Source organism: Scomber japonicus, chromosome 16, assembly GCF_027409825.1.
Source record: "Scomber japonicus isolate fScoJap1 chromosome 16, fScoJap1.pri, whole genome shotgun sequence".
In the NCBI taxonomy this organism is placed as follows: Eukaryota; Metazoa; Chordata; class Actinopteri; order Scombriformes; family Scombridae; genus Scomber; species Scomber japonicus.
This window is the reverse complement of record NC_070593.1, coordinates 19,333,549-19,358,625: the sequence shown is the minus strand read 5'-3', so window position 1 is coordinate 19,358,625 and position 25,077 is coordinate 19,333,549. Positions and strand designations below refer to the sequence as shown.

The window sequence follows — 25,077 nt, the reverse complement described above, 5'->3', positions numbered from 1 at the left end:
CATTTGACCATGCAAAGAGTCGACAGTCTGTGTTTGTTGAGGGTACTGACAGGTTTGCTGTCCAGTTTCCATGACAGGGAGTGTGACTGTGCAGAGGTAACTTTATCCTTCCTTAACATTGTCACAATGAGCTACTGTGGTTTAAGCTTAACACCAGCTCTTTAAGATTCACTTGGCTAGCAAAAATGCCCACTATGAACACTAGAAAGGATCCTCAGAGTAGCATATGTGCATTACATATAGGTATGTGAAATATTGACTTTCAGTTGATATGCACAATGTTGTGTTGTGTTGAATCCCACTGAATGTTACAGGAAGCCGATCAATATTCGGATCAAACCGGGTTGAGAGGTGAGGAATTGCATGCTGCCCTTAACTCACTCCTAAAGTGCTTCTCTCATGCCCAAGACCATGCGGTGCCTGTCAACCAAACTTGCCGTTCATTGCCACCATCACTCTGGCGGCAACATGCTGTCTGGGTCTGCTTCTTGGGAGCTGATTGCCCATTGGCAAGGGTGTTAGAGGGGTTAAACCCCCGGTGCTGGTCCTCATCTGAGGCCTGGACAGGTCAGACTGAAGGTGGGTGCTGGGGAACGGGAGCCCCACAGGGTCAGCAGCGGGACATGCGCTTACGATACTGCTCCACCAGCGGGACCAGGCACTGAGGTGAACCACTCTGCAGCAAGAAGGGGTGCTCCAGCAGGTCAGTGGCACTGGCCCGCTCTAGGGGGTCCCGAGTCAGCATACGGTCCAGGAAATCTTTTAGAACTGGGGAGATCTTAACAAAAGGGTGGGGTGATATTGGGCACATTATAAATTGTTGCAGCAGTTATTTTGATTATAGCAAAACATCCTTAAAAGGTCAATTCACCCAAATTACACCATAAACATATGTTCTCACACACCTCTAATGCAGACTTTTTTGGTTTACTTGCACCAGGTTTTGAGATATAATCCCTGAGACGTCTGTAGCCACCCAAATACAATACAATAGTGCCCATGGCAATGAAAAGTGAAATTATAAAAAAACTCAACATTGTCTCTTTTTACCATGCTTAAATACAGAACATGCTGTCAGCAGTTTTCTGAGAGAGAATTTCTTATATAAAAAAGTTTAAATGAAAACTTTGTGTGATAAATTAAACAGCGAGGTGTCTGGAATCTACAGAGCAAGATGGATGCTGTTTATGAAAAAACATGTTGCTGTCGTGTTTTTTTTTTTTAAGTGTGATCCTCTTTAAAATATTGTGAGCACCACAAACAAAAATGTATTCATCTTCATTGTATATCTGGGTGTAAATGATACCTAAAAATAAAATAAAATAAATACTAAACCAAACTATCTGCATGCCTACCACAGACGGTAAGTGAGAAAGTGTGTTATTTGTAATTTAGGTGAACTGACCCTTTAAAGAAAGAACATGTTGGGAGTGTGAATGTATATCTGCTCCTAACCCCCTGTGTGTTCACGTACCTGGCTGACATTTCGAACAGTAGGAGCCACTTCATCCCTCAGTCTTTTCATAGCTGCAACAGGAGTTTCACTGAAGTACGGGGGCTCTCCATCCACCATCTCCACCACCATGATACCCATGGACCAAACATCCACCTGGTGCATCATCACACAGTCAAATGTTGACAATAGTGGTTGTTTTTACCATGTTCTGAGTTCCTGCACCACTTAATCTACAGAGTAGCTAAATTTTGACTTTTTCCAATGGATTGCCATTACCGACTTGATGTTGTATTCTAAACTGTAAGACACGCTCTGCACATTAACACATTTTACTGTACGACTATACACACTGTACATGTTGTATAAAGTCTTGTTTAAAACTGATTTTCAGATTAGTCTACATCCTAGCAGCATTATTGCACATAAAATAAAATTACCAAATGTCACAATCACCAAAAAAAATGTTACCTATAATCCTCAAAATACACTTGACCTGTACATATTCTGTGGATTAGCTATGGCATAAATTTAAACAATCCAAAAACATATACCACCAAACCCAAGTGGCTCTCACAAGTCCTTATAGCACAGATTGCCACTATTGGCAGTGACGCTGCATGACAGAGATCACCACTGACATTCAGCATGAGTGGATTTGAGAATACATCTTCTCACCTCAGTGCCATATGGTGATTTGGAAATGACTTCTGGGGCCATCCAATAGGGTGTTCCCACCAGAGATTTCCTCTTGGGGATGTCCTTACTGATCTGGGCACAGAAGCCAAAGTCTGAAAGCTTGACCTGAGAGGGACAGGAGAGACACTTTATTGCAATGATAAAACTTTGAAAATGAATGAATGGAAGAAATGAAGACAGAGTAATAACATATCATACCCTTCCGTCTAATGTGAGGAGTATAGAGTCACTCTTGATGTCTCTGTGGATGACACCCTGTGAATGGAGATAGGCCAGGGCTTGCAGGACAGCTTCACACACTGTGGCAATCTGCTCTTCAGTCAGCCTGCAAGACAACATAAGCATGAGCGTACACACACACACACACACACACACAAATTGTAAATTAACATTTTATAATTTTGTAGCCACACTTTTCCATTACGAGTTACGACAGCCCCGAAAAGTTGCAATCCATGAATCACTGCACATTAAAGGCAATGGTAAAGAGCACAAGGTTAAAAACAACAACTCCCACACAGCAAAATGACTAACAAAACATGTTCATTCCTCTACAATGTTTGTCTGACTTCAATATTTTACAAGTGCATCATAAAGAAATTAACAGCCAGGAGACAAAAAGCCATTTTCAAACAGCTTGCAAGGTCAGGTGCTCACTGGAGAAGAAAATGACATAAGGTAACAATTACTCAACAGACTGCTATATTCTCCAGCACATGACTCTCATTATAGATAAAAACAAACCTTCTTAAACTACATTTGGGGAAAAAATCTTCCTGCATCAGTTTAGGTCACACTGTTTCTTAATTTAGGAAGATGTTAAAAGGTCTAATAAAAAAGACACTAGATTGCAGCCAGAAAAGGCCATGAAGCAAAAGAGTCTTATTACTAATTGACCTGTCAATATATTGATTATATTAGATTTTAACAAGCAGTGGCTGTGACAGCTGGCTCAGTTTTCCTAAGAGAAAATTCTTCATCCCTTTGGGTCAGGAGATCTGACCCTGGGATCATTCTATGGAGCTCAAGCCAGCCATCTGTTAATGATATAAAATACATTGACAGCTCAAAACAAACACACCTTGACATAATTCAGCTCCACGCTGTTGGCCAGCATGTTTCCCTTATTTTTGATGTATGCATAACTCATATTTTGACCCAAGATTAACTTTCCACATTGTATCTAAACATGCACTGATATGATAATGTTGAAATATTATTTTTCCCTGGAAAAATGATGAGAGCAATGACAGCCTTTGTGAGTCTTGGATCAACACTGATTGTTCACCACTCGATACCACACTACCCCCTTGTGGTTGAATTAGTTATCAAAGATGATCTCATAACCAGAAGGACAGCACCTCATGCAGTTTTCTTGGTTTCTGTTCCTACCTGGTCTCAGACACAATGTTGGTTAGCGCACCACCCTGCAGGTACTCCATGATAACCCAGAGCTCCTCCTCCACCAGGGCGGACTTAAACATTTCCACCACGTTTCTGTGCTGATAGTCCCTCATGATTACCACCTGAAGCACAGAAAACATTGATGTTGGGACCAAACACATAACTCGAACATTTGTCCAGAATTTTAGGTTCTGCAACACTGAAGGGGTTCATACCTGATTTATTATTGCACTTTTATGAAGTGTGAGTCAAAACCAGTGTAGAGAAAGATATCACTAATATCAAGTCTTTCAAACTCAGCACCTCTAGTGAGAAATACAGGGTTTCTGATGACATCATCAAAGTTATTTGCTCCCTCCATATCCACACAAGACATCATATAACTGTTACATCAACAGTAAAGTAGTTCCTATGATAGGTAAACTGATCCTCCTGAGTAAATGTAAGACTAAACCACACAGAATAACAGTCCTGAACTCTCAGTTATGTTTTTACAAGTGATTGCCATTACCGACTTGATGTTGTATTTGTATATATATTTTAGAGTTGTTTGTGTTTATTTGTGGGTATTTTTTTGTACCCAGTTGCATACCATACCTCATTAAAAAGCAACTCCCTCCTCTGCTGCCGCCGCAGGTCCATCATCTTCACTGCCACCTGCCTGCCACTGTGCTTCTCTGTAGCAATACACACCACCCCCGTCGAACCCTCCCCAATCTTCACAAAGTTCTCTAGGTAAGAGCGTGGATCGCCCTTGTCTACCACCATCTGCAGGGCAGCTTTGAACTGTTCATGGGTCACCTTTGGTGGGTCTGGCGGTGGTCTGGGTGAAGGGTGTTGTGGAGGTCTGAAAGCAGGGGAACAGGTGCCTGGAGGACTAGTGGCCAGCGAGCCTGTAGGGGAGGGTCGAGGTTGGGATGGGCTGTCCTGCCGGGGATAAGGAGGATTGGGGCATCCAGAGTGTCTGAGGAAAGGGTCCGGCCCATTGGGTCTCAGTCCCATGTTAGGAGACAGGCCCAGGGTGTAGCTAGCTGAAGAGCGCACAGTCCGCTGGGGTCTAATGCCACTCACAAGAGGACTGCTGGTGCCAGTGGGCAGGAAGCCGGAGTGGTACCTTACTGTCGACTCTGCCTGCACGATAAGAGGAAAAGGGTGAGCAACATAGAGAGAGAGGGAGAGAGAGAGAGAGAGAGATGAAAGGGAGTTGGCTGCCTGCCTGGGGTTCAAGACCTCCTTTAAAACTGAATGTAAATCAAGTCCTTCCCACTCACTCTGCATCCACTTCACCCGATATGACCCATGTAAAGATGTTGCTATAGGGACCCGAATGTCCCACTGAGATCTTGCCAAACACACCATTTCTCAACGTTTACAACAACTGCACTGGCACCATAAACTCACATTTCATTCTTTAACAATAGAATTAGATAAAATACCCAAACCTAGAACTTTAATCACCTTTAGTGTAAAGTCAACCAATATGCTACTTCTATAAAGGTTCCACAACCTAAGCATGAAAATAATCCCCAATGAGAACTTGTATTTAATGGATTCACAGTTCATGCAGAAACAGGCAGAACACTAATGATATGATGTACATAACGTTAGCAGAGATATGCATATACTCAATGGCCACAAAGAGGTGCAAAGAAAATGTTGTAATGTCTTACTTTCAGGTCATAGGAGGAGAACGGCCTCCCTGGGCTGTTCTGGGGGTGCATGTACATCGGTATGTTGGGCCGGAGCTCTGTGGTGACTGTGCCTTGATCTCCATGTGGCGGTTGTACAGTCATAGCTGGGCTGTAGAAACACGCTATAGGTCTTTGACTTGGTGGCATTCCCCTGGGCAGCTGGAAATCTCTCTTCCATATCACTCTCTCTTGAGGGCTGCCCACCTCACTGCTCATATAAGAGCCGTGGCTTGGCATCTGGATGTTCTGGTGCTGAGCCGGTTGTGAGGGTCCCTCCAGAGAGCTGACGCTGACTTCATAGGTGGACTTGGCCTTTGGTAAGATCCCATTAAGTTGCAGAGTGATGCTCTTCTTCATGCCTAAATAGGGGGTGTTGGTCTCACTGTGGATGTTCCTGGCTTTGTCCCTCCACTGGTCATGAGCCACATCCTCGTCATCCTCTTCGTCCTGGGTCAGGCCCTCGTACTGGTAGGTGTCTCCCTCGTTGACCTCTCCCAGCCTTCCCAGAGACTGAGCCCTCTTCCTGGCTGAGGGGCTGCTCTTTCTCAAAGAGTTGGAACTGGTCACAGACAGGCGGCTCATGTCATTGATCATGGCTGCGATGTAGTCTCCGTGACCGATCATGCTCCCACGTACAATAGTCTGAAAGAGAGAGGCGTTTATCTTTATGTCATTGCACATGCCACGATCACACTATAGAACGATTTCAGACTGAAAGGAATAATGAGGGTGACATAATCATAGCTCAGAGCCTAGTTAAATTTAGACATGAGAATCAGTAAAGGACATTTTTGTCATTCTTCAAAGGCAGCAACTTAAATCATCTCCCTAGTATTCTGACAATACACTGACAAATATACTGTGCAAATGTCTCAGGAGACACACTACAAAGCAGAGCCTTTATAATTATTTCAATGTTGCAAATTTATATGTAACAGTGAACAGCTTCTCTCACCTATTATTCATTTTAAGCAGGCATGTAAAGGCAAAAGGCCTAAACCTGTCCTGATGGAAAATGATAAGACAAACTTCAGATGTTTTGCCAGTATAGAGTTTTACTGTTGCAACACTAAGAGAGAGTGCATGGTGGCTCATTAGTCAGTCTCAGGGTAGAGCCATGTTCAGTACACAGCCAGTCAACAGCCTCTCTCATTTCTCTGGTTCTGTGCCATTACAGCTGCACAGGGGGTAGAGGTCAGATGACATCTCACCTACAGTAGCACCTCTCTGAGAGGAGAGAGTGTCAGGTGATAATGGCCTCGGTAACATCTTTTCCCCTCTTTTCCTGTCAGAAGAGCTGATCTGAACTCTGAAGTGGATTTTTTTTGTTGCATTACACAGGTTTTGTTTGCAACACTAAACTTATCTTGATGATGTTATTAAAACCATTAATCAGACCTAAAAGCTGGCATGGTGGTTCTCATATTGCAGAGCACTAATCACATCAGGGCAGTTTGTCTTTTCTTTATTTTTTTCTCAGGGGGCAAAACAGCAGTGTAAAAATCCTGAGATTTGCAGGCTTTATCACATACTGGCATTTCCTTTGCTGTACCTGCACTTTTTATCCCTTCTGCTTGACATCTATGGGAAGGTACATGGACTGTTATTAATTGCCTGCATGGAGTAATAAATCTTGTGGCCCCTCTGAGTATTCAACATTGTACAGCCAGTGTACACAGCAGGGTCATTAGCCCAGCCCCATGATAGATAAGAAGGCAAATAGATGGGGAGGGGAGCAGGCCTTCTATGTTGTCATCACTGTATTTTGGCAGTTTCTGAGACAACAGGATCTCTCTGCAGCACTGAGGGACACCTCCACTGCATCAAAACAATCTTGCCACAATCTCTCTGAGATTAAAGTTATTGTGACAGCTAACTGAGGGCTTGGTCAAATTGTGTGGAAGTCATTAGTGGATTAGTTTAAGGTAGGGTACCTTCTTTGGCCTCAGTTCCACCTCTGTGATCCTGGAGGGGTCTACCATGGGTCTGGGCCTGCGCAGGTTCTCTATGAGGCTTTGCCATTGGGTCGGCAGGCCCACAAAGCAGCCACGTTTGGCATCAAACGAGGTGTGGACACGGTGCTCAAAGTTCTTGGGCGCTGATATCTCAGGCCTCTTCTTTTTCTTCTTGCGAAACATTCTCAGGTCCACAAGGGCAGCAGCCTGCCCACTTCAAAATGTCCCTGTAGAGAAACGTATTCAGCCTTTAATCAACTGCACCCAACATTACATGCAGCACTTGTTGAAATAGCTGCAATCTTCACATTTGAATATAAGCAAAGTCCCTCTGCCCCAGTGATCAAACAGATGAGTCTCCTTTACCCTCCACTTTCTGACTAGGTGTATTCCAATAAAATCTGTTTATAGATGATATTTTCACATGGAAACACTGTACAAAAATGTTCAAATGGTTTCATATTTGAGATGTGTATGTACACGCTGCCTCACCGGCTGTCATGAGCTTATGCCTCAGAGGAAGGCTCCAAGAAGGGTGGATGGATTTGTAAGCACATGTCTAATGAAGGATATCTGGTCAATTAAGGCTTATTCATTCACTGTGCCCTTTTACTGATGAGCACGCGGCAGGGCTGGCCAGCGCCCACAGGCTTTCACTGCATTAGCAGGACAACATGTAAACACACAATCTTTCATACACACACACACACACACACATGTACAAATACAAATACACTATGGTAGGATATCCTTCATAACCCCTTTACAGCCCTTTCATATTCCATCCTAATTAGTAGCTCGTGTGTCCTTGATTGCAGGGAGGGTAACCACTTAATCCTTGGATGGATGGTCCTGTGTTTGGCGAGCCACTAACTCGGGTTTACTGTATGTTCAGCTTTATTTTCCATTCAAGTGCAGGGAAATAATTAAATACATTACATCTCATTTCCTCAGCTGCACAGCTGTACTGGGAGATAATCACTAATATCTAAGTCTCATCATTAGTATTAATACTGTTAAATGTAGCTCACAGTATGGAGAGTGCCCTTGCATTTTAGCAGAATATAAAGAAACCACCTAACATGCAAAAAGCTAACACGTACTGTATGTAGCCAATGCAGAGGCTGAGAAGGTGCCCTGAGAGGACCAGATACAATCTCCCATCATGCACTGTGAAATGGTGGGAGTTGAGGAAATGAGTTTTGCAGCTGTCCGCAGCTCAGTGGGCAACTGCGCCGGCAGCCTTGCTCTCCCCACCTCCACCCTCAGACCAGCACGGCTCTAATCGGCATCAGCAGCGCCTGTTATGAGCTGTATCGGTGACTAACTACGCCATGCGCCCCACAACATCAGCAGACGGTAAAAACAGGTCAGGGCAACCGGTCACATCAGCCATACCTGCCTCTTTGAAGGAAGTTGGGGTTAGGACATGGGGAAGGGAAGGGAAGGGAAGGGAGAAACACTGCTTGGAGAGACATGTCACCCTCCAAGGATAATTCAATCACAAGGCTAATATGTTAAGTGTTGCATAAGCGTATCACTCTGCGCTCTCCCTATGTACATAATGTGGTGCTGGGAAGGACTTTAATTCTATCTGACAGGGACATTATGGTGTGAGGGCTCTCAGGAGGTGGGGGAGTGAGGGACTGTGGCCAAGACTACAGTCAGACTTGGATGTATTTGAGAGACAGGGACCCAGTTTTCCTTTCTGCAGACACAGAAAGGCTTTTAACCAAAGATTGTGGCTGCTTTTCGGATAACGGACGCCTAAGAAAACAAACTGCAAAACAGAAGATTATGATCTTTTCCGCTGCACAAGAAACTATCTGCTTAGATAGCTGTTTAACGTGCAGATGTTGGCATTGCCTGAACAAATATTTACACATAGCGCTCATGTATCCTTTTACAAGCAGATCAATCAATATTTACTCATGAGTGAAATGCAAACTGCTACAGTCCTCCACTGCCAGCAATAATGGGGCAATACCAACACAAATAGGATGACTGCTTTGTATGTTACTTTATCAAGCTTCATCAGTTCAAAGCAGCAGAGAACAGAACATACCACAGTATTCATTATTCATTCTGGACCACTGTTCCCCTCTGAAGACTCTGGAAATACAAACTAACCACTGTGATACCAGAGGCAAGTAGAAACACACACTCATACACTTTGTTGATTCATGCCCGAGCGAAATGAATTGAAAAGTTGATGCAATTATTGATTTACAAGCTTTAATCACATGCAACTTATATTGACCCCTCTGACTCTGCCAAGCTTATGACTGTCTTGATAACAATATGCTATTGATTTCTAAGCCCACCGTATAATACATATGCACAGAGCTGAACGTACACAGTGCATAATCACGCTTTCTGGTCACATCCCTCGAAACTGCAGGGACTTGACCCTATGCCTCAGTTCCTTGTCTTGAATCTATCAAAGTGCTGAGACAAAACTCAGCCAGCTGCTGTCAGGGATATGAAGAGGATGAGGTCACTCCGGAATTGTGCTACATTGGGTATTTCCATCTCTGCGACTGTGTGCAAGAGCAAAAAAATTAAATAGATCCAAATGCATGATCTGTAAACGCACAAACTGCACACTCACAGAAAATCATGTGTAAAAGGTCGGCTTGTATAGTCCGACTAAACACAAACCTAACAAAACAAAAAGAAAAAGAAAATTAAGCAAGCAAGTTGTGAAAAAAAAGTAGATCCCATTTCTTGTCCGTTCTTACTCCAGGCTAAAAAGAATGCCCAATCAAAACCTTACCCCCCAACCAGATAACGCTTCTTCACCTGGCAGGCCTCTCATGCCATGGAGAAATGCAACCAGGCAATCCATATGTTTCCCACAGACAACATGACAGAAACGGGGAGGGCATGTTCGCCTTCCTCTCATGTTCAAATCACCCCGAGCAGGAATTGTGGATGAGTGGGAGGGGATCGAGAGATAAGAGAGATATTGGATTTGCTCGATGTTAGTGCTCCGAGCTCTGTTGAATGATTTTTTTTTTTCTATTTGCCCTGATTTCTGCTTCTATCTTTTTTGTTGGCGTGCATGCAGAAATGGAGTGAGTGTGCAGGTGACTGTGCTTGCAGGATTAGTATGGTGTTCAGTCCTTCACTGATCTAATTTTAGGACACATCACATCTCTACCCCCCCCACCCTCTCTAGCACCAAACACGTGTTTATTTGTACAGGATTCATGTCAAATAGTGAGGTGAGGGTGGGAGACGATAGAAATGAGGTAATCCTCTTTTTGTGTTTGTCAATGCATGTATGAGCATAATCCAGATATACTGAATTACAGGGGCCACATCTATTTCATAGTGGCATAGATAGCATCAAGGTCTTAACTGCTGTTTTTGGACTCTGCAGTGCAGCGGTGAGGGCTTAGAGATTGCTCTTCTATCAGCTTCATTATGATGACCGTTTTGCCCTTTGAGTGTAATGAGACTGCCTCTCAAGAGGGGGGGGGGGGGTCTTGGTTGGTCATCTTTTCTTTGTGCTTTGTAAAATACACACACACACACACATGCATACACACACGCACACACACACACGCACACACACACACACACACACACACACACACACACACACACCATCTGAGGGCATTAAAAAAAGGTACACAAGTGCTGGACGTGACCGGACAGTACAATAGCAGTAGTGTTTATGATTTAAGTTGATGTCTGCTTTCTCTTTGAAGTCACCTCTGCCAACATAGAACGATTGTCAATAGGAGACGACAAGTGATGTAATAAGCTGCATTCAATGACGTGGAATAACACGTTGCTTCCATGAATATTTCATGCTAGCGGTCTGATACATCATGCACACCAAAGTACTTACAATATATGGCATGTTGGAAAATGGCATGCTTCCACTACTTCTGTAAAGTCACGTATTATGAAAATGCTACTCCAGATGTAAGCAGGGTTTTGTAATAGCAAACACTGTAAAAACAAGTCATTGTAAACATAGCGCATGCATGAAATTGAATGAGCTGCTCAGAAGCAACGGAAGCTCAGGAGTTAAAGGGAAAAGTGTAGGTTAGGATGCACTGTGCCAGTTTTCTTCTCAAGTGGTCAAACAACTTTCTCAGTCTTTGATGAATTTGTATTTCTAATAAAAGCTCCACTCAGAGGTAAGGACACAATACAGAGCACACCCAAGGGCATGTGAAGTGACTGTTATGGGCTACTTTCAGTATATAGTTGATGAGAAGTGCAGTACCACAGGACGTTAGAGGGCAGAAAGTGTGCAAATGATTATGTTAATAAATGGTCAGGGGCAAGTAATATTCAGTGAACTTGCAGTCTTGTAACTCTTGAGCTTGAGCTGAGATGACCCATATTCATCCAGCGAGTTCACTGATAGTGACATATCTTAGCATTTCAAATGTCACATAACTCATAGTGATGCGTCATGTGTAGGATTTAACTCAAACCTTACAAGTAGTGCGAGTCAGAAATGTTTAGAAGATGCAGGTCAATCCGATTCTGAGAAAGTAAACAATCGAAAAGCTTGTCTGTCATTTTCTCATGCGCTCAATGAGTAAGAAGAGACTTAGGGATATGTGTAGTAAAATATGATGTCTGCGTCCAACAATGTGGGCTGTGAGTTCTTCAAGGGCAGACATCGGTGCAGGAGTGAACATTAGTCCTGTGTTAATATTGACAGGAGGAAACAAGAAATGAGAGGTCAAGACAGGATAGAGGAAGAGTGAAGGGATGAAAGCAAAGTCTGGACACTCAGATGTAGAGACAGAAAAAGTAAAAAAAAAAAAAAAAGAAACTATCAATGTCCTTACAAATAATGTCCCACATGCTTTTTGTGTCACAATGGTTTGGCCCTCTTCTTTCTGGCGATGTTACCACTTTTCTCCATCATTTTGGCCAGCTTTATCTGCAGTAAACAAGCCACAGTAAAAGGGAATTTGAGGACAGGACAATTGCATCAACAGAGCTCATACATCATTCTGTCACCTGACATATTGGCACTGATTCTCTGGGATGAGAAAATGGTTTGTTCTGTACTGCAGCGAGAAGTGTGGACATTAATGTGTAGTAAAAGCTATAGTCTCTATCTACTCCAAATACCTTTAACATAATGACATTGTAAAAAGCAACACTTTCACTGTCCTGGGGGCTTTTATGGGATGTTCTACTGATGCTGACACATCACTAGAAAAACACACTCTTAACTCAGGAGGAACGCTTGTCCAAGCAGTGTAACAATATGTATTCTGAGGGCCAGAGTCAGAAGAGTACGGAAATGCAGCACTGACCAACACTCTGTTTAATTAAAGATCCTCTTGGCTCTCACAAGTGCTTTGAACAATTTGACGCTGTGCTGATAGAGACGTATGATCAGCCTGGACCAATGGTACGAGCTTAACTCTTCTCTCTTGGGACTAATTTATTGATGTGCTGGGCCTCTGTGCGAGCTTTACTGTACACGCATGTGCTTATGAAAGCTTTGATTTATATTTTTTCAGCCCAGGCCTCAGCGTGTCTCTCCCAGGGACAAAGCGGCAACCATTTTTAACCTCAGATTCCTTTGTGGTATCAATCTGTACCGACTCGGCTGCCCTACTCCGTCACCCAGCATGGGTGCTGTTTCAACCCAGAGTGAGGACTCATGGCATGCTGTCCTAATTTGGACTCAGAGCCTGTTTTAATCCTTAGTGCTTGACGTCTCACGGATGGCGGCTACGATAAGCTGGTAATGCACACTGTCCCCTCCTTCGGCTGACGTGAACATGACACAAGCATTCCTGAAAACAATCACGAACACAACAGGGCATGTGACAAATGATGTACCGCCTACACCTGCATGCTGTGTTCATGGGAGGCCCCTATCACTTCCTGTCAGTGTCCCAGTACAGATATGAATGTTGCTACCAGTTTTAGTTGCACTGTGAGATTGTGTGCGCAAACAGGGAAGATGGGCAACATGAAATAACTTGGGAGGACATAAGACCGCACACATCACCCTCAGCAGATGTCCAGCTGTGTGTGTGCGTGTGTGTTTGGGACTGTGTGTGCATGCACCAAAGAGACCTTCTCTGTCACCTCCTCTACCCTTTCCCTCCTCCTTCCCCTTGAATATCAATGAGTAACCTGAGACACATGGTGGGTTTAGACTTGCAGAGCCTCAGTTACATCATCATCAGAGTGATGAAATGAACAAATCTTTCTGAAAAATGTTCTGATACAAAAAATGTCAAAAGCACTTAATCCCTGATGTGTCGTTCATAGGACACATGCCCGGATAATAGTCCCAACTCAAAACAGGGGGTCAAGCATAGTTTTTAGTAGCAAGTGCATGAATTTTCTGATGTTGTTGAAAGAATGAGGGCATCAGTAATGTGAAAGCGCCGGATTAAAACTAAAATCTATACACTTCTTAAAAAACCTTTTCCTTACATTGATTTTTGCTGAAGATTTAGCATCTAATGCAAAGACTTTACAAACCTATTTTCTAGGACACTGAGCAGACTTCTTGCTTCTTTATGCAGTCAAACAGAACACAGTTCAAACATCGCCTCCCACATTTATGCAAACTATTTTACAACAGGTTTTGCAGCTATTAAATTCACTGATCAGAGTAAATGTTTTTAGTAAAATATGTCACATGGTCAGCCTCCTCTCCTCTGCCTGTTTTTTTTCCCACAGCATCCATCTACTGAAGTGTGTACACAGCAGCTTGAAATCCTCATGCACTGGCAGGACCAGTAAGATCACCTGAGAACTCTCAGCCTACACACACACACACACACACACACACACACACAGACAGTTACTAAAAAAAAAAACAGGAAGCTTCTGTCCACAGTGCCCATGGCGATGGCACAAGTCTGCATTTGTCAGAAGTGTAGTCCATCTCTAGAAAGACGACCTCTACGTTTCAGGGACTGTTGTGGCATTTTCCTTGAAGCAGAGGTTGAGGACAGAGGGAGCGACAGAGACAGAAAGAGAAAGAGGATGTGAGGGATTTTTGAGGAGGAGGGGTGAGCAGAAGGTGAATGCTCTTCTTTTGAGATGCAGTCACTAAACATTCTCAGTCTCCCCCCTTTCTTTTCTTTTTTCTGGCTCTGAGCCCTCACATCAACACCTGGCTGCACTGCATTCTGCTCACAGCCTCTCCACCACCACCTCCTTCTTCTCTTCCTCCACCACGACTGATGCCTACCGACGGCATACACTAGCCTGCTCTTTATCAATGACGTTAAGCCTCTCTTTTTTTTACCCCCCACCCCCCTCTCCCCTTCCCCTTCGCTGTAGAGAGAGGAAATTGGGCTTTGGAGGGGATAAATCATTGTTATAGCAGAGAGGGAGAAAAAAAATCAGTCATCCCCCTTACCTTGCCGTCCAGTGAAGAGGAGAGCCTCTCTCCTCCGGGAAGGATTGGAAGCGAGAGTGCGCACATAAACACTCGCATACACTATTATACGCTCACATTCACACACACATAGCACTCACACACGGGCATACACGCTCTCGCTCTCTCTCTATCCCTCTCTCTCTCTCTCTCTCGCACACCAAGATGAGTAGGGCTGGCTCTCAAGCAAGCGCGCACTGCAGGCTGCTGCTTGCCTGGGAAAGCCTGATGCGTTCCTCCCTCCAGGCGGACGCGCACACTGCCATCTCAAAGGCTCTTTGTTGGGGCTGATTCATCCCCGGCTCTGTGTCTGAGTGCTGGTCCGTGTACCGGTGCCTGCTCCCGGGGACACAGGGTGACCGTATAAAGAAAGGGACAAAGCCATCAAGAGGAAAGGCAGCATCCAGGAGGAGAGAATATCACGGCCCCATACAGCTCCTTCCATCCCCCCCTCTCCCTCTTCTTCCCTGGCTTGTCTCTCTCCCCCTCTCACTCGCTCTCTCACACACACGCACACACTCCCTCCCACCTTCGTCTCTCTCTCTCTCTCTCCCTCTCTCTCTCACTGTCTCTCTGTATCACTTCCCTCAGTCTCTGCCTCCTCCCACTCCTTCAATGGGCTGTCTTTGCAAAAGAATTGATAGCAGCGTGTGCATGTGTCTCTCCGTGCGTGCGTGCGCGTACAAATGTGTTTTTAAGCCGGTTTCCAATGACTGTAAGGAGAGGAGAGCTCCTCTACACCTCATCACCTGGGATACCTTTCATCCATCGCCCCGCCCTCCATCTCTCTCCCCCTTTTCTGTCTCCTTTACACGTAATGTGGGTGACATGAGAACATGAGGGTGCTGCTGCTTAGACATAGAGTGACAGGGTCAGGGATGGCAAATGGCAGGAGTGGTAGTTATCTCTCTCTCTCTCTCTCTCTCTCTCTCTCTCTCTCTCTCTCTCTCTCTCTCTCTCTCTCTCTCGGTGTGTGTGTGTATAAGGGTGGAGGAGGGGGTACAGTGTGGGGCTATTTCTGTACAGGGTACAATCTTCATCCTCACAATCTCTTTTGAGACTACTGTGACCCAAAAAAAAAATCATCTTTAAGGGATGAGGACACAAGAAACTGAAGTTGCAATGCTGCCCCAGTCCTACATCTGATCCAGCATCCTCATTACTTTGAATGAAACATTCCCTTCTCCTTTCACCACAATCATTTCCTGAATAATTTATACAGCAGCTACGACCAGGCACAAAGCAGGAAAATGTATTAGGGTCAAGTCATGCAGAAATTGCTTGCAGAGTGAGCCAGATTTGGGGCATACATGATATGCTTGCAAAAGGCACTCTAACAGGCTTAAATAATGATGCTCCTGCTTTACACATCAAATAAACTCAACTGAAAAAGGTCCCTGTTGGGGGTATGGCAGGCATGACCCCTCCCTCTCATTCACTTGCCAGCATTATTGTCACAGATATTTATTAACTGGGTTACATTTGATTGCCTCACATGACTTATTTCCCTGATTTCCTTTTAGTTTAAAGCTACAAATGGTGATTTTGCTGTTTGCTCATGCTATCTGAGCCATTTACACACACCTTTGTCTCTGCTCAGCCTGTATGAAGTAAGCTTAATTAAAGAAAGGTCAATTAGTGAAACACGTCCATCAGAACTTGCCCATTTTAAATAAATACAGTAGTTGCAGCATGATGCTTGTGCTGTACTGTCCTATAAACTGATCTACTATTGATTTGGGATTTAATTATTTTGTTATTTGAAGAAGAAAGCAAGCTTATCAGGCACCATGTTATTTACAATAATGTTCATTAATGTCATCAAGAAGAAAAGATGGAATTGTACAAGATGTTATCCATATTTTCTATTTCATTTGCTTTTTTGGACTGTTTTGGTTGTTCTGGGTATGTGAGCTATATATAACTTGTTTATTGTCCCTTTAAGTAAAGAATGATTTTATTATTTGTCAAAATTGGTAGATTTGATTATGATACATTAACTAAAATTTCTTTTCCGATCATCACAGGCTAAATGGTTTAATTAAATGTATCTGTTAGCCTTACTGCACAGTCTTGTTGATGCTATTAAATCCCTTGCTGCAAACACTGACTCTAAATTTATGTGAATAGAGGTTAACTGGCTTGTAATGTTAAAAAAAGGCTTAGAATGACAATAGTAGTCTTAAAGCATGGTGTCATTGACAAAAAGCCCCAGAGGCTGCATAAAGTGATACTGTCTTCCCCTTTTGCATTTCAATTCAATCTATTGTTTATTGTTTAGGATGAATGTGTAAGGATTAAAGCAAGTGTTATCAGGGTTCTGCCCACAGAGCTAAAGCAAATGCAATTTTCTGTCAAAAGCCATTAACATTTCCAGGTGACCTAAAAATCAATTTTTATTCTGTAAGAGTGAGACAACGATTGAATCTCATGTCATTTTCCTGCTTAGTCACCAAAAGTGTTAAATGTGGTAGTCCATCTTCACCAGGAAGAGAAAAGAAAAGACATTTGGAAGTTAATATAGTTTATTCTTTCTTTTACTTGGTTGTTTTCCCATGTCTATGTTTGTATTTTTATTGTATATAATCTCTTAATATAAAGATTAATTGTGTTTGTAGCAAACATCAATACAAATATAAATGTTTTTTTTGGTTTTTTCAAAGGTGACATTGGACACATTAAAAATGCTATTGGTGGGTCAAAATATAAGATAGAAAGTCAAAATGATCATGTAGTGCAAATATCATGAGATAGTAAATCCAGATTTTGAGATAAAAAGCCAGAATGATATCTTACTAAGTCAAAAAGATAAAAGCTGAGATATTTATGAGACTGCAACTGCAACAATTGAAATAAAAAAGTCAAAATTATTAGATGGCACTTTAAAGAAGAGAAAAAGTTAAAAAAAGGTATTTAAGATTTTAAATGAGATACCAAGTCAAACATTTGACTCAGTATCTGTAAGTATAGTAAGTAAAGTCACAGTATTTATTTTTGTCATGACTTACTTTTCACCAATTATTTTCTTTTCCTGGCAGAAATGCACTTCCACAGTTACAGAATTTGGCAATAAATTGCACTAATGATATGCTGCTGCACTTTTGGAATATTTTCCCTCTCCGCGCTAGGCTTCACCTCAGTGCTTGGACTGAATATCCATGCTACTTGCATTTGAAAGCAAGGCAGTCTTGGGCAGAGAATTTGCTGTTAACTGGTGCACATGAATACAAACCATACAAATAGGTTAAGAGCACTGAGTGTAAAACCCATAGGCCCATACAAAGTCTAAGTGTTCTTGTCTATCAAAGTAACAGCGCTGGACAAAAGCTCTTCTCTGAGGGCCCGTCTAAAGCACATTAAGGAAAGGTAGTTTGCTTGTACCATCTCCCAGTTGCAGTAAGAAAGGGAGCTATGGATTTCCTGTCTGAGGCACTATCGGAGTCACTGGCTGTCTGCTTTCATGGGATGAGCTTTTAATAAGTCCTGCCAAATAGCGAGCCATAGAGGATGCATTATGATGTGGTTATGCTGTGTTATTATGACTGGAGTGCATCATGTTGCCTATCATTTATCACTGAATTTCAGCTGCTCTCAGTACTAAGCCAAAATTTAAAGTAGACAGTTTGGGAGAGGATCTTGGCGGGCAGTGTCATATTTCCAGTGTGCCATTAAAGTCAGTTCTTGCAGTGATCCATGCAGACGTAAAAAGCAGCAGCAACACTGTGCCATAGTGCATCAGTGCAGTGGCCTCTAGGGGATAACCGAGGCCTGCTCTACCCACAACTGCAAAGGGTGGATTTCACTTGCTAATGAGCCAACCAGCTATCTTCCAGCCATTCATCAAAGTCTGCCTTGCAAGCTGCCTGTGTGTGAAGTGGATCTCATCATCACAGTAGATTAGGTTTACTCCCACCGCTTCAGTCAGTGGGCTTCTGGGTAACCTCTCCTGGACAATGATTAACATTTGGCTAACTGAAGGAAAGATGTGCTCATAAAAGTTTAATAAATGTTGGGATTCCTTAAAAAGTACAAGGATCACATGCAGTGAGAAAGTTAAATGAAGCCACTTTACTAGGGACCACCTGAATGCAATAGTTTTTGTAGTCTCTACTCTACTCACGCCAACCAGTGTTGACTGCAGCAACAGATTACAGTCAGCACTAAACTGTTCTTGCACCCCATTAGTAATCCAAATACCATTACCAGGAATGCAATCCATGCTTTCCCTTCCATGCGCCCTCGCTGACAGTGCATTACTACAATCCCTGTCAGTCCAAAAAAAGAAGAAAAAAACAAAACCCCACTAGTCATCAGTAAGATATTTTAACAGGTTTATTGAATATCAATGACACATTGCCTAAAATGGCCATTTCATCAGACACTCTCACTCTGTCACTGGAACTGTACAAAAACATCTGTTCAAGAAATACTGATTCTTATTTTCAGTTGATTATACACTAATTACAACATACGTATGAATAACATATTACGTTTATGCCGAGTTTGTTCTGCTAGATGCTGCTAAATTCTGCACCCTGCACCTTTATGAACTACTGGACTAAGAGTGAAATAAGGAATAAATGCGAGCACGTTTTTGCAATAGAGATATAAGATAAGCAAGTGGTTCCCAACATGGGGGTCAGGAACCCCACAATGGGTCACTGGAATAATAAAAATGGTGGAAGATGATAGGACAGGATATGATACAGAACAAAAAGATACTTTGCAGACATAAAATTGATTTCTTTGTCAAGCTTTCCTCAAATTCTTCCTTATTTTTTGTGAATTACTGTTCTACCTCCTCAAGCCTCTAAAAGTTAATCAAATAAAACAAAACAAGGTTAGTTAATTAATTCATTTTCAAAAGAAAAGATTGATCAGAAAATATGTTCTATAATTAAATAACCATTTTAGTACCATTTTTTAGGCAGAATGTATTTTCTTGTGTTTGTTTGTTGGTTTAGGAGGCTCAAATGCAATCAATTATTGATTTTCTTTGTCGACAAAACAGTCAGACAAAAGTCAATTGAAGATGTAACCTTGGGGACTGGAGAAATTTAACTGATATTTTTTCTGACATTCTGCTGACAAAAAGAATAACCAATATATATCAAAACAGTAATGGGTAACTTATGGGTCACAGGCCAAAAAGGTTGAGAACCACTGATGTAAGCAATGGTAAATGAACATGTTCAGTATGTACAAGTGTATAATATAATACAATCCAGTAGCCCTACATGTTACTGTTAAGCCTACATAGTTCATATTGTTTGTTGAAATAGTGTCGACATTTCTTCAACTCTATTCTCACCTTTTGCATCTGCAGCTTGTGGCGTTTTGAGCTGGATTGCATTAAAATGTACAGGTCTTCCTGCATTCTTTATGAATCCAACACAATTGACCTATAGTATCATTACTTCAAAAGGGATTCTACAAAGCTACGCCTTTAAACTTTTCACCTCTCAGAGTAACTGAACTCCATGGACAGACAACAAACGATATCAATAATCACATGATACTTAAAAGAAGGTATTGTCAAGGTGAAAATCCATAAAAAAGAACAGTCAGTACTTTAGTCTTAATGGATGCATCAGTTTGCATCACTGGTACTAGCTTGGTCCTCATGCCCTCTGACCTCCTGTGATTCCTGTGCCATCCTTTTGAAGAATCGTTCAGCACGAAGTTCCTCAAAGCAGAACTCAGTGGCGCCGCTGTGCAGCAGCTCTTTACAGTACATGCTCTGTTCCTGTAGTTTTCCTGATTCTGCCTCCTTCTGTTGCTGATTGTGCTCTTGTAGTCTCTTCAGCGGAGTTTCCTCTCGGCAGAGTTTGCGCATGGATAAAACTGTGTTCACTGCTGGGTTGATCTTACATGGAGTCCTGCGGGAGGTAAAATACCAGAACAAATCAAATAAACCTTACTCACACAGGCCAACAGGGATATAACATGACATGACATGGATGTGGTTTCAACTAACATCCACAATATTTGAATTAGTGATGATCCATTATTTTTGAAAAATGTGGTAACTGAAAAAACATGTAATCCTATAAAAAGATAAAGTTACAACAAACCAAAGTGATGTCCTAACTTTTTTTTGTCTAGACAGCTTACATGCAGCAAATCCTTACATTTCTCCTGCATCAGCAAGTGTTAGTAAAGTTTGTAACTATAGCAGGTGTCATATATTTATTTTCTGTTTGAATAATTAATCAACTAATCTTTTCCATACAAGTAATGAGTTCCAGGAATGAACCTATTATTAATAATATGAATTTGAATGTGTTATGTGGGTTAAATGTTCAACAAAGATGTGATTCTTGTCACCACTCACATTGTAGGAGGCTGTGTTGATTCCTCAACAAATGGTTGAAAGGTAGGTTTTACAGGTGGTGGGGCCATGACAGTATGTCCGAATTTGGACTTCTGGGGCATCTGTGATTAACAAAAATGGATGAAAAAAATTAATCTGACTGCTATAATACACATACACACATATTTAAAAGAACTAACATGTTTTTCATACCTTGACATCACACCATTTTTCAGTCCTACGCTCATTCTCCTTTGCCCTTGCAGTAGGAGGAGCTGACCAAGACTCAAATGTAGGCTCTGAAGGACCAGCACTTTGAGCCTTGTTCTCGTCAAAGATGATCAACCGGCTGTTGGTGGCATTGCCCAGGACAGGGGCACTTTGTGGCTGCAGGCCTCCAGAGATACCTGTCAACAAACCAATCAAACATCAAAATCCTTTTTCAACAATACTATCTATTTAAAGGGTAGTAAAACTGGTAGTATCAACTCCACCTTTTGCTATACATGTAAATATGCCCTGTGGAGTTTTATTGGAAACAACCACAAATTATGTTTACATTCAGTGTTTCTGTCCTAAACTCATTTAGGTTATGACTCATGTTGCCCATATGCTCATTAGGGATGTCATGATGTCAGATTTTAGTGTCACGATTATTGTGACAGGAAAAATCCCAATTTTGTGATTTTCATGATTATTTAATTAACTGTTTTATTCACACATTTATTTTGGTCCTGGAAATAAAATTCTTCAAGTCTACTTTATAGTAAAAAAGAAAATAAATGAATAAATAAATAGAAAATAAAAATTAATATAGTCAAATAATCATTACACTTCTATGTGAGCCATTATAACTTATTTTTGAGTAGCCAACATTAGGCCCACAGTTTAAAAACTAACTGGATAGCCTGTAACTGATGGTGATATATTGTATGTTGAACTGTTTAATATGTATTTATACAATTAAACTTGGCTTTAGCGATATTGTTCACAATACATTCATGCCAATAAAGCATTTTCAGTGGAACGGTAGAGAGAGGGCACCCGAGAGAGCCCCCCCTCCTCCTCGAAGAAGTGCGTTTGTGTGAACTCTGTGAACTCCTCTGTGACTTTAATTGCTCTGGAAGAGCTTTTTTCCCATGTCTGCATCAGTAAATCTGTGATCGATCGAGTGGTCTATGTAAGAAAGCCGTGAACATGCACGTATCTGAATTCGCATCCTGGATTTCTTAATTCTGCTTTTGTGCAACAGCCCTCAGGTAAGCTAAATGGGTGTGACACACTATGCACAGTATGATCACGCGCCACATATGCCCACATACAGGATGTGTCTCCCGTCACGATTCATAAGAGATTTTCCACTTCCCCAATCTCGTGAGACCCTCTAACTTATAAATTTCTTGCAGTTATGCTCCTGTGACATTTATAATCGTGGTTAATAGTAAAACTGGTTAATCCTGACATCTCTAATGCTCATGCATGTTATAAGTAAGGACCCACTCATTAAAACAATGCTCCAGAGAGCCTCTTGTGGCCAAAAACAACACATGGTGCCTTTATTTTATATGTTCATGTGCTTACTTCTTATTGCAGGCCCAGTTCTGATGATGGGAGCGATGGCTTTTTTCTTCCCTCTGTGTCTGAGGTCAGCGAGAGAAATTCTCTCCTTTTGTTTGGGCTCATCATCGCTGTCATCCTCCTCTACATTCATCATCACCTGTCGGGACACACGTGCTTGCAGAGCCCTAACAATGACAACACAGAAAATTATAATTATAGAAAAATGTTGAATGCACAAAAATGTTCAAACTGATATCTTTATTTATCTCAACCTATACTGGATGGTTCCATACTTGTGAAACTGCAGGAGCTTATCATGCGGCTCAGCGCACTTCTTGAATCCTTCCTGGTAGACGAGGTCTGCTTTGCGACAGTTGCCCTGATTCTCATATTCCTCGGACCAGGCGATGTATAAGGATGCCTGTGTCACCCCTATTCCCTGAGCTTGCATGTACCTGTAAATATCCAGAGGCTCCGAGCAGTTCTCTGCCTAATAAGGAAACATAACACACATTTATGGCAAAAGCTACTACCACTGCTTGTCACAGTTTGTCAATAGTAAACGGTAACAGTGTAGTAATCAAAATATCAAACATACAAATTTGATCCAGAGGTCAACGTAGCGAGGGTCGTTGTAATATTTCTTTTCGTCTGTGAATCTGGTCACAACTTGTTCCAATAGTGTGGAAAGGTTGCTTTCCTTTCCTCCCTGTGGAAAGGTCTGCTCTGTCCATTTTATATACCTGTTAAATACAAAGCCATGTAAGGAGAATTAAATGGTTAAAAAAAACTATTACAGAGTTTCATACAATCTGCTGTTTCAATCTACATATTTTACATACCGATCCCAAACATCAAGTGGATCATCTCCATCGTACATTCGCAGTTCAGACTCAAAGGCCCTGAGGAAGAAAAAGCCATAAAACCTCCATCAACATGTGAAAACTGCTGGGTTGCATTCTAAAACTGCTATCACCTAATTAAGGTACAATGTTTTGAAGCTCATTCGTACTGTCTCTGTTGGTTGATGGCAGAGCTGAGCCCATCTTGTTGCAGACAGAGCGCCTGGTGTAACGCTGATATGTCTCTTCCTCGCCTCAGTGGTTGAATGTTCTCTTTGCTCAGCTCCCATTCAACATCTCCTCCTTCTGCCATTGTGGAAACTAACACAACCAGATGCCTAAAGACAGACAGACAGACACACACACATTGATAAAGGTGTATCAGTTGGATTAAAATTTCGTCTTGCACTTTCTGTCTATATTGACAGTCTTTTCATTGAATATAACTGATGTAGGATGTTCATTTCCTCTGACTTCCAATTCTGATAATGGATTAATTATTTAAGTAATTGTTTTCAAGAATATATTCTACAGGTCTCGCTTCTCTATTGTGAATAGTTGCTTTTTTATAACTCAATACTGAATATCTTTTTGATTTTGGATTGTTGATCAGACAAAACAAGACATTCAAAGATGTCACTTCAGGCTCCGGGAAACTAATGGCTGTTTCTCACGGACATTGTGTTGTATGAACAACTGATCAGTGAATCAGTTATCTGATATTTTCAGCTGATATTGGCCAATCAGTTATATCAGTATTGGCAATATGTTGTCCAATATTCTTTTAAGTTATCTAGGGAACATTTTATGGACATCTAATCTTTTTTCTTGATTTAAGTTTAATATATTTTATAATTTAGAGGAATTTATCATTATTAAATTCCCAGTGACATTTACTTACTTTAGTTTCAGTTCACTAATGTCATTTCATGAAATAAAGTTTTTACTTAAACTGTAAAATATCACAGCCTCCTTTAGCTCAAATGGTTAATAACGACATTGCAAAATATGCATTTTATGTTTAGTTTTGCTTTGAATGTAAACTGCTTTATAAATAAAATATATTATTATATTCTGTACATGATTAACAGCCAGTATAACGATATCTGTTGTTTTTTTTTACTCCTTAATATCTTTTCATAGAATGGAAAAATAATAGTTTTTGAAATGGGGTATAAAATATGAAATATGACTATGCTGCAATACGCAAACTGGACAATAAGTACACCTAAAGTTTATGAAAATATGCAGTTGACATGAACACAAATTAAATGCAATAAATTAAGTTAACAGTGGAGGTTAAATGTTATATACAATGTTAGGTTCAGTTTGATCAAATGAATGACACTGACAAGTAACATTACAGGGATTAAACAAACTATATCAAATACTTATCATGTGTGAATTCGTTTTTAGACTAAATTAATAGCTGTCGACAACCAAGACGTAAAATGTTTTCATCTTACTAAACATAACATTTAACCAAGAAAACAAAGACGTCCCTTATGGTTAACACTAACTAGCGTGGGAAGCTAACACGCTAACCAACATCCGCTTTAGCTCGGTCGTTTTTTGTCGTTCTCCACAATATTAGCAAAATAAACATTACAAGTGTTAAAAAACAAAACTATGCGCACGCTAAATAGTGTTTTTCATACCACTCAAGCGACTCCTTTGTGACTTTTTTCGGATTATTTCAGCTTCACCGTTGATGCGTCTGTATTTTTGAACGAGAACCGCGAGAGCATTTGGAGGAAGCTGATTGGA

General features: G+C 41.5%; 2 protein-coding genes across 2 annotated transcripts; both read right to left on the bottom strand.

The window, feature by feature from the left end:
* Positions 1 to 610: 610 nt before the first annotated feature.
* Positions 611 to 7,385, bottom strand: LOC128375412 (serine/threonine-protein kinase PAK 6). Its single transcript, XM_053335761.1, has 8 exons — positions 7,182 to 7,385; positions 5,227 to 5,889; positions 4,154 to 4,687; positions 3,545 to 3,678; positions 2,351 to 2,477; positions 2,132 to 2,257; positions 1,475 to 1,609; positions 611 to 778 (listed from the first exon to the last, which is right to left on the bottom strand). Exons 1-8 carry the CDS (start codon positions 7,383 to 7,385, stop codon positions 611 to 613), a joined length of 2,091 nt encoding a protein of 696 aa, XP_053191736.1.
* A 12,656-nt stretch (positions 7,386 to 20,041) lies between these two features.
* Positions 20,042 to 25,044, bottom strand: bub1bb (BUB1 mitotic checkpoint serine/threonine kinase Bb). Its single transcript, XM_053335768.1, has 9 exons — positions 24,969 to 25,044; positions 23,481 to 23,648; positions 23,311 to 23,370; positions 23,067 to 23,211; positions 22,762 to 22,958; positions 22,490 to 22,653; positions 21,122 to 21,315; positions 20,930 to 21,030; positions 20,042 to 20,474 (listed from the first exon to the last, which is right to left on the bottom strand). Exons 2-9 carry the CDS (start codon positions 23,621 to 23,623, stop codon positions 20,186 to 20,188), a joined length of 1,293 nt encoding a protein of 430 aa, XP_053191743.1. The 5' UTR covers positions 23,624 to 23,648; positions 24,969 to 25,044; the 3' UTR covers positions 20,042 to 20,185.
* Positions 25,045 to 25,077: the final 33 nt, after the last annotated feature.

Coding starts and splice junctions, on each gene's coding strand:
- bub1bb (XM_053335768.1), bottom strand. CDS start 23,623: ATGGCAGAAGGAGGAGATGTTGAATGGGAGCTGAGCAAAGAGAACATT. Junction 21,316..22,489: donor AACTGGGCCTGCAATAAGAA/GTAAGCACATGA, acceptor GTTTGTTGACAG/GTATCTCTGGAGGCCTGCAG. Junction 21,031..21,121: donor AAAAATGGTGTGATGTCAAG/GTATGAAAAACA, acceptor TGTTAATCACAG/ATGCCCCAGAAGTCCAAATT.
- LOC128375412 (XM_053335761.1), bottom strand. CDS start 7,385: ATGTTTCGCAAGAAGAAAAAGAAGAGGCCTGAGATATCAGCGCCCAAG. Junction 5,890..7,181: donor TGGAACTGAGGCCAAAGAAG/GTACCCTACCTT, acceptor TCTCTCTTTCAG/ACTATTGTACGTGGGAGCAT. Junction 4,688..5,226: donor TCTCCTCCTATGACCTGAAA/GTAAGACATTAC, acceptor CTTATCGTGCAG/GCAGAGTCGACAGTAAGGTA.